Here is a 13,227-nt window from a genome sequence, read left to right on the forward strand (position 1 = left end):
ATGATTCCATTCACGTAAAAAAGAAGAAATAGGAAGGTTAAGACACGCAGAAGGGCGTATGTCTACACACGCAGGGAAGACTTCTGAAGGAAGCAACGACGACCAGCAGTGGTTACCTCAGGGACGTGGGGAAAAGAGCGGGCAGAAGGGAGAAAGGTATATTTTTATTTTTCCCTTCATAACCTTCTATACTAGCACTAACAGATAATGCCAGCCATGAATGTAATTTTAAGTTTTCTAGAACTACATTAAGAAAGTAAAAAAGAAACAGGTAAAATTAAGTTTAATAATGTTTCCCTGAACCCAACGTAACCAAAATATTATCATTTCAACCTGTAATCAAAATTACTAAATCACTAGTAAGATATATTTCATATTCCTTTTGTAAAAATGTATTTACTTATTTGAGTCATCTCTATAGCCAAGGTGGAGCTTGAAATCACGGCCCCACGATCAAGAGTCGCACGCTTTTCTGACTGAACCGGCCAGGCGCTCCAAGATATTTTATATTCCTCTGCTTCTACGAAGTTTTCAGTATCAGATGAGTATTTCCCCTACACGGCACATCTCCGCTCAGACTAAGCACATCACAGGTTCTCATTAGTCACCCGTGGCTAGCGGCTAGCGTACTGGCCAGTGCACTTCTGTACTGTTTGACTTCTTTAAAAACCATAAACATGTACTAATTATACATTTAAAACTTAGAAATTTAGAAGTTGTCATTTCAGTTACAACTTTCTTCTCTTCCTATCTTTCCTTTAACTTCTAAGACAGGGACAAGTGATGATGGCCTAAGGTATCTTGTCCACAGCAGAGTCTATGACAAACAAAAGTGTAATTATAATATATTCTTACCTCTTTGTTTTCAAAACTACCAGCCAGGTCTTGCTTTAGGATTCTGGTTTGCACTCTGTTTTCTCTTGATTTTGCTGGCTGCTGGACCCTTCCCGTTGTTACTTTCATCTTAAGGTCCCCGGAATTCAGTTTACGCTTGGGCACATCTTCAATCACTTTCACTAAGGGAGGAGGTGGCTGAAAAGGGGGAAAAAAATAAAATCTCGTGGTTATCCTTGGAAAACAGACCTGTCCACGCAGGATTTGCAGAAGTTGTGGTGACCAGTTTCACAATGTACCTTAACATGCATCACTATTTTTCAAGCAAAGTGTCCAAAAATATCCAAGAATGTTCCCTTGTCATTAAATTAAATTTCTGCCAAATTCCTTTGAAGAACACAGTTAAGATACATGACTAACAACAATACAAAATTTAATTATCCCTTGAAAGCTGGCCTTAAATCATAGTCTATCAATCGATTTTTTTAAAAAAGATGTTTTATTTGAGAGAGCAAGCATGAGAGAGAGAGCAAGTGAGCTTGTGCGGGGTGGGGAGGAGGCAGAGGGAGAAGCAGACTCCCCAGTGAGCGGAGAGCCTGATGTGGGACTCGATCCCAGGACCCCAGGGCTTCACGACCTTCACGACCTGAGCCAAAGGCAGATGCCACCCAAGCACCCCTAATCTATTTTTTTTACACTTGTGTGATAAAATTAGTGGTTTGGTGATAATCGGCAGAGAAGGCACAGCTGGACATAGGGCCCTCCTAGAACGGGAAGAGAAGCACCCTAGTATTCTTCGGGCTCAAGTGAACTTCTTTGAGGGAGTTGTCAAACAACATTCCTCTAGAGGCGTGGGACGCCTGCCTCTCTGTCCCTGACTCCGCAGAGAAGGCTGTTAGTCCCCTACGGCATCAACAGCTTAACGAGAAATTTGGACAGCACCTCTCATTTTTATGGGAAAATAACAAGAAAATTAACCCCAACAATTTACTTAAGGGAAAATAATTCACTAGCACATTTTCTCTATGAATAATACCACTTTGAAATCAAAAGATCCGTGTTCAAAGGAAATGAGCAGATAAGGTAACCCAGGCTTCCTGAGTTCTAAATATTATGAAAGTACAATGACTTTCACAGACCATTTAAATGTTCAAGGCCATTATTCTAAGTTTTCTTAGTAATTAGCCCAGACCCAAATCAAAGACAAGGTGGATGTGTGATTTTTAAAAGATTTTTCTGGAAGCCAAAGTGCCTATTCCTTTCATATGAAAACAGAGAAGAAGAACCCAGGGAAGATACTGTATGTCCAAATGGACACATTAGATTTAAAAAAAAAACACACGTTAGACACAGTACCTTGCATTCACATTGTCATGAAAGCCAGACAGTGATCTTCCAAGATAATGTCTAATGAAAATGAATAACCACTCCTCGGGAAAGCTCTTTGAAAAGGATACCAAACTTTTTGACCTCCTCCCCTCATACTCCCAGAAGAAAAAAGCAGAACAAAGCAAACATCTTGACCCTTTTTTATAACATAGACGACTAAAAGACTACTTTGAGGTTTCAAAGATTTTTCTCATGTTATCTTCAGGGGTTTAGGACTTTTGCTTTTGAAACGTGCAGCCTACTGTCTGAGTCCAAAAAAGTCTTCCCTGGGGCACCTGGGTGGCTCAGTCGGGTTACGCAGCTGACTTCAGCTCAGGTCATGATCTCAGGGTCCTGGGATCGAGCTCTGTGTCAGGCTCCATGCTCGGTGGGGAGTTCTCCCTCTCCCTCTGCCCCCCACAACGCCCCCTCCCCAGCCACTCATGCTCACTAGCTCTCGTGCTTTCTCTCAAATAAATAAAATCTTTTTAAAAAAGATTTTATTTATTTATTTGACAGAGATCACAAGTAGGCAGAGAGGCAGGCAGAGAGAGAGGGGAGGGGAAGCAGGCTCCCTGCTGAGCAGAGAGCCCAATGCGGGGCTTGATCCTGAGATCATGACCTGAGCTGAAGGCAGAGGCTCAACCCACTAAGCCACCCAGGTGCCCCTCAAATAAATAAAATCTTAAAAAAAAAAGTCTTCCCTTATTGCCATGATGAATACATAACACTGTAAAATGTAAACAGTAGGTAATGTGATTATATACATGGCATAGATACTAAATTTTTGCTTTGACATTACTATAAAAAGCATCTAAAGTTGTAACTGTTTTTTATTCTTTTTGAAGTTTATTTGACAGAGAGAGACAATGTGAGCAAGAACAGGTAGTCAGAGCAGAAGGCAGAGAGGGAGAAGCAGACTCCCTGCCGAGCAGAGAGCCTGATGTGGGACTCAATCTCAGGACCCCGGGATCACAATACCTGAGGTGAAGACAGACGCTTAGCCAACTGAGCCACCCAGGTGCCCACAGTTGTAACTGATTCTATAAGGATTTTTTTTTAAAGGTTTTATTTATTTATTTGACAGAGAGAGGAATCACAAGTAGGCAGAGAGGCAGGCAGAGAAAGAAGGGGAAGCGGGCTCCCCATTGAACAGGGAGCTCGACGCAGGGCTCGATCCCAGGACCCTGAGATAATGACCTGAGCAGAAGGCAGAGGCTTAACCTTAGAGTCTTAACCCACTGAGCCACTCAGATGCCCCTCAATAAGGTTTTTTAAATAGTGTTTTTCTCAGAGACATTGTCATTTATTCACATCAAGAAAGAACTCAAGGATAATGGAAAATAAAACAATAGCTCTGGTCCAAAAAAAAAAAAAGTATGATTGCCACCTACTCTATGATTTAATTTTTCAATTCTTTCATTTCATCTATGAAATGCAATTAAAACTGGTCTGACTTCTGAATATTGCCCACTTTTAATATCCTTGAATTAACTTCTAAACTCAACCCATTCTTCCAAATCTTTACTAAAATTTTTATTCTAGGGGAGCCTGCGTGGCTCGCTTGGTTGAGAATCTGCCTTCGGCTCAGGTCATGATTCCGGAGTCCTGGGATCGAGCCCTGCTTGGCGGAGAGCCTGCTTCTCCCTCTCCCTCTGCCTACTTGTGCTCTCTCTCTGTGTCAAGTAAGTTTAAAAAAAAACAAAAAAACTCTTTTCTATTCTAGTGCCACATCTTTTTTTCTTGAATTCCACGTGCTTCCACGAAATACAATCTCCCAAAAGTTAGGGCCTAACATATGACCTGCATAGCCATACCCTAGTAGTGTTAAAACTTCAATACACAAGTAGGAATTAGCTTGCTTATTAGCACAATACCAGTGATTAATTCTCCAATGGCCAAAAAACAGACCTTGAAGGAATGGGACATGGGTCAGTTTTGCAGAAACTACAGACCTGAGCCTCCTTGTAAGCCTGCAAAAGTCAGAAAAACACTGACGGCGCTGGGAATGTGTACAAAAGCAAAAGAAAAAAGGATTATCCTACTTCCGTTATACGCTAGCTTTTCTGGTCAGTATGATGTTAATTTGCTTAACAAACAGCAGAGAGGAAGTCACTGACCTACTCTCCGGTTTTTCCCAGGTCTCTCTGCCCGCGTCTATTCATGACCTGTACCTGTAGCTCCTGCAAAATTCAGCTAAGCTGGAAACCCTCCTTAAGAGCAAACAGTATGTCATTACAATTGTCAAAGTTTGCGAGAACAGTAGAGGCTGATTCCATATCGTTAAAGAAAATGTAAGCAATGCGCATGCGCACACACAGAGTAGCTGCTCCGCATGCGCACACACAGAGTAGCTGCTCCACATTCACAGCAGTTCTGTCCTATAAAGAAGCTCCAAGTACGGAGTTAGCGATACTGATCACCGCTCCTGGCGGAGATACCGCTCGGCCCTGGGAGCCAGTGGTCACAGCATTTCTGTCAACCGATCAACACAGAACTTTGTCCAGCGTCTGTCTGTGGTCAAAGACAGTTGTTGCGTACACATGGTTGACTCGTGAGCGCCGAACTCATGCCCACAGCACTATGAGCGGGCGGGGACTAAGCTTACGCACCGCAACCTTCCCGCGCTTAGCATGTCAGCGGTGTGCGGGGGTGAGGGGGGGCATTTAAAGAGCAAAACCAACAACAAAAAGCACAGACCTGGGAAAAATGTGACAGTAAACAGACCGGGCAAAGGACACTCATTTGCAGAATGAGAGTGGAAATAAGAAGGCCGAGCGCTGCCAGGCGTGACCGGGGCAGAGGAACTCAGCCCCTCGGGGCTCCGGGGCTCAGCTGGTGTGAACGCCTGTCAGTGTGTGCTGAGTACTGCCCCGGGTCACAAATGTATTTTTACCAGGAGGCGAATTCACAGTTACAGAATCCACAAAGAATGAGCATGGACTCTCTACGTTTACAAACATAGGGAAAAAAAGCCTAGGAAAATATACACCCCAAAAATCATCTGAGAAACGAGAGACTGAGTGATTCTCATCTCTTTGCTTATCTGTTATCTTTTGATTTTTTTTTCTGCCTTGACATTATCACTTGTCTAATTAAAAAAAAAAAAAAAGAGGATGAGAAGGAGCACACACATAGCAAAAAGACTGTGTCATTTGAAGAACCGAACATGGCCCGGCTGATGACTAGCCGCGTGATGAGGCTGAGGCTCGAGCTTCTTCGTCCATAAAAGGAAATGGTCACGGGGCATCTGGATGGCTCAGTGGGTTAAAGCCTCTGCCTTCGGCTCAGGTTATGATTTCAGGGTCCTGGGATCAAGCCCCGCATCAGGCTCTCTGCTCAGCAGGGAGCCTGCTTCCTCCTCTCTCTCTGCCACCTCTCTACTTGTCTGTCAAATAAATAAATAAAATCTTAAAAAAAAAAAAAAAAAAGGAAATGGTCAGACCAGGTGCTCAGCAAAGTCCCTGTCAGGGCCAGAAGCCTGACTCCGGACCTCGCAAGGCTGCACACAGACAATGAGACTAGGCAACAAGCCAGGGAAATTCTAGATAACCATAAAGGAGAAGTGGGAAGTATATTTTAGGTGAAATGAACACTGCCACAGATGTAGAAATGAGAATGGAGTCTATGGGGGGACATGAGGGAAACTACAAGTCTGGGGGAAGTAAATTAGACAGGAAGAGTAGGCAAGATTAGAGAAGACTCTGACAGGCCTTCGAGTCTGGACTTCAAGCATCAGGCGAAAGGAAGGAAGCTGCTTAGAAACGATGACGACAGTATTCTTCTAGAACCATGCTATATAAAAGATGGACTGATGGGCAGAGGCAGGCCCCAAGGGCTCTGAGTTTTGGTATTTTGGATTAAATTACTGTGAACTCAAGAGCTGTTACTCAGTATAAATACAGGGACGGTTAACATGGAGAGGGACAACAGGCCGCATTTAATAGGTATTATTTCAAATTTAAGAATTAAGACTTAATATTGGCTAGATCTAAAGATATAAAGAAACAGTCCTCGTGCGCCAAGATTTCTAGCCTGTAAGATGGGAAGAAAGACTGGGACAGAAATGAAGAGACCGGGATTGAAGATTTCTTCTGGGAAGGAGATCATGAGAGGCACACTGAACGGGACAGGGACCCACACAGATGCCTATGAGGACAGCAGCAAGTTAAGGAGCACAGCTGAGCAAAGTGTGGAGGGGCCTGGCTGGCTCAGTGGGTAGAGCCTGTGAATCTTAATCTTGGGGTTGTAAGGGACATGCAGCTTTGGGAGGAAGAGGGGAAAAAAAAACAACACCAGATGTATGGATAAGGTCCAAATAATTTAGAAAATCATGGCATAAAAGTTTTATTTGTTTTTAAGATTTTATTTATTTGAGAGAAAGAGAGGAAGGGAAAGCACCGAGGGAGAAGCAGGCTCCCCACTGAGCAGGGAGCCCAATGCAGGGCTCTATCCCAGAACCCCAGGATCATGACCTGAGCCGAAGATCGACGCTTAACCCACTGAGCCACCCAGGCGCGCCGAGATTTTATTTTTGATGATACAGCATTTAAATCTTAAAAAAAAAAAAATTGTGATGTTCTTTACTTGATCACATACCTTATTTATTTCCTGGGTTAGAGCTTGAACTGAGTATATGTTCAGACTTCCGTTTTCCATAATGGATGCAATGTACCGTCCATGTGGGCTAATTACTGATGAGCTAATTCCTTCATCAAGACTCCCAATTTCAAAGAGAAGTTTACAAGTCTGTATATTGATGAATCTCATTATACCATCTTGACTTAGCACTCCAAGAACCTAAGGGTAAAGAGAAACAATATATGAGTTCCAAAAACACATTTAAAAAGTCAAAGGTCTCAGATGTTAACTAGAGTTACTATGTGATCATTATACAATGTATACAAATATCAAATCATTATGAACCTAATGTTTTATGTCAATTATACAATTAAAAACAGTCAACTTCCTGAACATGAAACTACACATACTTACATGTACATATGTGTATATAGTTATATATGGGTTTTTTTTTTGGTTTTTTGGGTTTTTTTTTTTGAGGGGAGGAGAGTCAGAGATTATACTGGTAAAGAGCCGTCACATATTTCAAAATTCCTAATTAAGGCTCATGTAGATTTGCCCCTTTTAGGTCCAGATAAGCCTGGCTCTGACCAGAAGCAGCAAGTGCCCATCCCAGGAGACTGTGGCAGGGAGCATCCGTACCAATCCCTTCAGAGGAATACAGATGATTAGACAGTCCTTCACTTTGACTTCCACTCTGGCTGTCAGAGGCAAGGAGGGAGGAGGGTTTGTTTTCCTTCACCAGCCCCACAGCTCGATCAGAACAAGCACGGGTCCTGCTGCATCCCCAGAAACCTGACTCTGGCAGGTGTAACAGGGAATAGAGAAAGCAATCCTGTGGGCTGCAAGGAAGGGGAACGGGAAACTGGTTTTTAAAGGGGGGAAAACTTAGTTTTAACTCACGTAATTTGAAAAATTAAAAATAAGTACTAAAAAAGTGTAAGTCAATACACAGTAGAGCCCTCTACTGGCTTGTCCACCCCCGGCTTCCCCCCCCCCCCCCCCCCACGACGGGCTGCACCGAGATGCTGACGTCACCTGCTACATGAGAGGCGACGGTCTGGAAGTGGCTGGAAGCAGTCTGAAGGCGGCAATCTCTTCAGTCGGGTCAGGCTGGCAGAAACCCCCCCATTCATAGTTGATGCAACCTTTCTAGAGGGCCATTTGGCAAGATCCTCAAAATGACAGACGCACATCACCTTGACCCTACTGTTTCAGCTCTGGGTGAAATGGGGTGTGTGAAATGGTACGTGCTAAAAGTTATTCGGCGCACCATTATTTGTTTGTTTTTTAAGATTTTATTTATTTGAGAGAAAGAGAACAAGACAGCACGGGGAGGGGCAGAGGCAGATGCCCTGCTGAGTATGGAGCCCAACGCAGGGCTCAGTTTGGGGCTCGATCCCAGGACCCTGAGATCATGATCTGAGCCCAAGGCAGACGCTTCACTGACTGAGCCACCAGGACACCCCTCATTGAACCATTATTTGTAATAAAGAAGAACTAGAAACAGGCTAGGTGCCCAATAACAAAACACTGGTTAAAAAACTATGAAATACTATAGAGATGTTTAAAAAAAAAAAAAAAAAGAAATTCTGTACTGATACAGAACAATCTTCAAGGTCAATTAAGTGAAGAAAAGCAAAAAAAAAAAAAAGTGAAGAAACGTAAGGCGCAAAGCTGCATAAAAAAGTGGGAGAAACACGGGACTTAGAACAACGGTGGTTATGGAGAGTGAGTAATGGGGCAAAAGGGAGAGAAGAATAAGAGATTTCACATCATTGTCTTACTTTTTAATGTTTTTTATTTTTTTTTATCTTTTATGTTTTCACTATCTTTTTATTTTATTTTATTTTTTATGTTTTTATGTTGTGAATGCTTGTCTATTCAAAAACCTTATGTTAGGAGCACCCGGCCAGCTTAGTTGGCAGAACATGCGACTCTTGATGTCAGGGTCATGAGTTATATATAACTTGCTAAAGTACAAGACTCAAAACAGTCAAATTATGATAAGGAAGCTAAAGTCTGACTACTCAACTATTAAAAAGAAAAATGGTGTGAGGGCGCCTGGTTGATTCAATCTGTAGAAAATGTGACTCTGATCTCAGGGTCATGAGGTTAAGCCCCATGTTGGGCGTGGAGTCTACTTTTAAAAAGGAATAAAATGAAATAAAATACATAAGCAAAGAAAATTTTTACAAAATGTTGTGTGTGGTGGGGGTACTCTATAAACTAAGGCAAGTTACAAAGAAAACGTTTCACAAAACTGAGGTACAGTTATGGTAGATCATATAGTATAACAAAAAGAAAAAATTTAATTCTACTCCCCCCTTTAATCCTTACAATTAATAGGAATGTTGACAAATCACTTCATGTTTCTAAGTTTTAATGTCAGTCCACATAATGGTGCAAATAAAAAATAACATGCTAGGGGCGCCTGGGTGGCTCAGTGGGTTAAAGCCTCTGCCTTTGGCTTGGGACATGATCTCGGGGTCCTGGGATCGAGCCCCGCATTGAGCTCTCTGTTCAGCAGGGAGCCTGCTTCCCTTCCTCTCTCTCTGCCTGCCTCTCTGCCTGCTTGTGATCTCTGTCTGTCAAATAAATAAATGAAATCTTTGGAAAAACAACAACAACAACATGCTAAAGCACCCTGTAAACCGTAAAGCCTGACACAAAGTTAAAGTACACTGATTTTAGAAAAAGGGTAAATTGTCAGTAATACACAGAAGCTAATATTGTAAATTTTTTTCAATTTTAGACTCTTTGTAACGTTAGCAATTTCAAATCCTTCTAACAATCAAGGTACAAGAGCAAAGACAGTTCAGAAATGGTGTAATGTTCTACCTTTATATTACTAACCTGATTAGAACCAGCATCAAAACTATCGGGGAGAAATTCGAGGTGGCGGATGGCTCGGACTTTAGTAGGCATCTGAATAATTCTGAACAGCTGTTTAGCTTCCAAGCACCACAGGTGAAGGTGATTTGACTTCCCTCCGGCGGCCAGGATGCGACCATCTCTGCGGAACAAAAGGTAAGGAAGTACAACCACATGGACTGTTGCCAGCAGCGAGGTCCAACGTGACCCAACGGGATCGAAATGTTCTCTCTCCGCGCTGCCCAACGTGCTCACTATGGCCACATGTGACTGAGAACTTGAAATGTGCCTAATGCTTCTGAGGAAATAAATTAATTTCATTTTTTACTAAACAGTCCCATGCAAACAGTGGCTACCATATAGGAAAGCTCAGGTTTATGGCCTGTGTATTTTTTACCTATTGTACTAAGATACCAGCTTAACAAATGCTTGTTTGATGACTTCACTGAGGATTTCTGAGTAACATTTATCTTTTACAGCATAATCTCCAAGTCATGACCACTCCCCAACTTCCTCTACTTCACACAGGACTAGACTGAGTTGGTACCGCACTGCTACATGAAAACCCAAAAAGCCCCAACTTTTCCTCTTCCTGCTCAAACCAAGCTGCTTCTTCAAGGCACAAAAATAATACACTGTACTAACTTGCGACGCTGCGGCTCATTCATTCATCAAGGACTTGCAAAGCGTCTACTGCAAGCCAGGTATTGTCAGGCACCAGGGACACAATGGGAACAAGGCAAGCGGGATCCCTGCTCTTGTGGGATTTTCGGTCTAGAGGAAGGGAAGGAAGCAAATAGATGCACTTGATCTCAGCTGACGATAAGTTCTATAAAGAACTATAAAATGAGATGGGAGTTACAGGGTTGGGAAAGGAGGAAGGTCTACTCCCTAAAAAATGTGAGTAAGCCAGTTACGGGATGATCTGGAGGAAGAATCCCATGCTGGTTGGTATTCCAGACTGGTCGATGTGTGGCTGTTGAGAAAGGAATAAGGTTAGCCACCTAAGGAAGACAGAGAAGTCACGTTCAATTGTGACCAGAATCGTGTTAAAGGGAAAGAAAACAGGAGGACACCGAGGAAAACCGAGGCCAGATGACAGAGGTCTCAGGGATATTATGGGGAGTTTGGATTTTATTCTGACTATAAGGTAAAGCCTTTTCAGGGAGTTCAATAGGGAAGTGACATGATTTGAGTTATGACTTAAAAAGACCACTCTATCAGGGCGTCTGGGTGGCTCAGTCAGTTAAGCATCTGCCTTTGGCTCAGGTCATGATCCCAGGGTCCTGGAATTGAGCCCTGCATTGGGCTGCTCAGCAGGAAGACTGGTTCCCCTTCTCCTCCCCGCTTGTGCTCTCTCAAAATAAATAAATAAACTCAAAAAAAAAAAAAAAAAAGAAAAGAAAAGAAAAGAAAGAAAGAAAAGGAAGGGAAAAGAAATTGAAAACAAGGAGACCAAATAGGGCGACTATTATGGGAGTCCGAAAGGGACCAGTGTAGTCAGAGGAGGGTAATAGCTGTGACAATGCAAAGATCAGACCAATTCAAGATACCACTTGGTGGAACTGATGGCATTTATTCATGACTTCGAAGATGGTGAGAGGAAAATAAGGAAATAACATGTATTTTCTAGCTCTTTCCACTGAAAAGGCCAAGGACAGTGACCAGATCAGTCACACAAGGAGTACCCCCTAGCATCCAGATTGGGTTTTGAAATACCATCGCCCACTAAAACAAATCCAGGCGCTTTAGAAAATGGCTGATTCCAGGTTTGGGACAGAAAATGTGTTAAGATAAGCCTGGAACATCTCATCAGATGAGAAAGAATGAGAGCTTTCAAAACAGACAACTGAGGTTGTATCAGAAGGGTTTTCAGAGCCAACTTGAAAGAATTCCAGTGGTTAAAGGGAAGAGAACCAGAGCACCACTAAGAATAATGTTAATAGATTAAATCACTTCGACTATGATTAAATCCATTCATTCACAAAGATTAAAGACAAAGCCCTCATGGGCCACCTCTGAAAGATGCCAATAAACCAATTTATTATTTTTCATAAAAAAATCAGACAGTCAAACTCAGTCTGACTCTTGATCTCAGGGTCATGAGATTGAGCCCCATACCGGGCTCCACTAAAAAAAAAAATTTTTTTTTTCTTTTAAAGACGGGGAAAGCAAGCATTTATCCTGCCTTTCCTTTGCAGCTATAAAATAACCAAAGAGTGGACGAGAGGAAGTTCCTCTCTATAGAAGGTTTCTAGTAAATAAGGGAAGAAGGAATGACAGAATTAGCCTGGCACCATTTTGCTAACCTCTAAGGCAATACTGGTTCTAGGTCATGATCATCAATGGCCACTAACATCACGAGAGAAGTGTTCTTCTGATGAAAGTATGCAAACCATTATCATTATCATGTCTTCCTGACCCCAAATCAAGCCTGAGTCAGACCAACCCTCCAATTTACAGGAAATATAGGTGTGACCAGTATACAGGAAGTACAGACAAGACAGGATCATATTAAACACTAACACAGGGATACAAAAAGCAAAACCTAAAATACACAGAGTGCTATAGGACAAAAGACCAGTTCCTTAACAAGCAAATAGCAAGGAAAACCTTAGAAAAGGGATATATCATCCAAGACACTGTGTGAAACTTGTTTGGTTCCTGATTTGAACAAAGACTGTATATATGACAATATTAAGATATTGTTCATTTTTTAAAAGTGTAATAAATGGGTTAACTAACTAGAATTTAAATAAAAACTTGGAAAAAAAAGTGACAATAGTACTATGGTTATGTTTCAAAAAGGACCCTTTCTTTAGAGATACACACTGAAATATTTATGGATGAAATGATATTGCTTGGGTTTTGCTTTAAGTTAATGCATAGGCAGTAGGAGGTAGTAACAAGTTGAGTTATAGATAAAATAAAATGGCTATAAATTATTACAGCTAAAGAGAATGCTACAATTAGGGTTTCCTGTGTTTTTGTATTTTTATGTACATTTGAAATTTGCCACAAGAGTTAAAAAGAAAAAGTTCTACAGAACATATATAAGGAAGGAAAATTTTCTCACATGACAATAAGATAGTAAAAACAGAATGAAAATTTTTAAAATTTTACTGGAAGCTAGATTTCTTTAAAATTCTGTGTTTTATTTATTTATTTATTTATTTATTTTAAAGATTTTATTTTATTTATTTGACAGAGAGAGATCACAAGTAGGCAGAGAGGCAGGCAGAGAGAGAGAGGGAAGCAGACTCCCTGCTGAGCAGAGAGCCCGATGCGGGGCTCGATCCCAGGACCCTGAGATCATGACCTGAGCCGAAGGCAGCGGCTTAACCCACTGAGCCACCCAGGCGCCCCTTATTTATTTTTTTAAAGATTTTATTTATTTATTTGACAGAGAGATCACGAGTAGGCAGAGAGGCAGGCAGAGAGTGAGAGAGAAACAGGCTCCCTGCTGAGAGAGAGCCCGATGCGGGGCTCAATCCCAGGACCCTGGGATCATGACCTGAGCCAAAGGCAGAGGCTTAACCCACTGAGCCACCCAGGTGCCCCTAAAATTCT

General features: G+C 42.0%; 1 protein-coding gene across 7 annotated transcripts in view; it reads right to left on the bottom strand.

Moving 5' to 3' along the window:
* The window catches only part of TBC1D31 (TBC1 domain family member 31), a 69,638-nt gene that overhangs the window by 36,857 nt on the left and 19,554 nt on the right, over positions 1-13,227 (bottom strand). For all 7 annotated transcript variants that reach the window (XM_047724059.1, XM_047724058.1, XM_047724056.1 and 4 more), the window contains 3 exons: positions 9,640-9,799; positions 6,802-7,002; positions 856-1,032 (listed from right to left, as the gene is read on the bottom strand). In XM_047724059.1, the coding sequence (XP_047580015.1) occupies positions 856-1,032; positions 6,802-7,002; positions 9,640-9,799 (538 nt within the window). The remainder of the gene's footprint in view (positions 1-855; positions 1,033-6,801; positions 7,003-9,639; positions 9,800-13,227) is intronic.

This window comes from Lutra lutra, chromosome 4 (assembly GCF_902655055.1).
Source record: "Lutra lutra chromosome 4, mLutLut1.2, whole genome shotgun sequence".
NCBI classification, from domain to species: domain Eukaryota; kingdom Metazoa; phylum Chordata; class Mammalia; order Carnivora; family Mustelidae; genus Lutra; species Lutra lutra.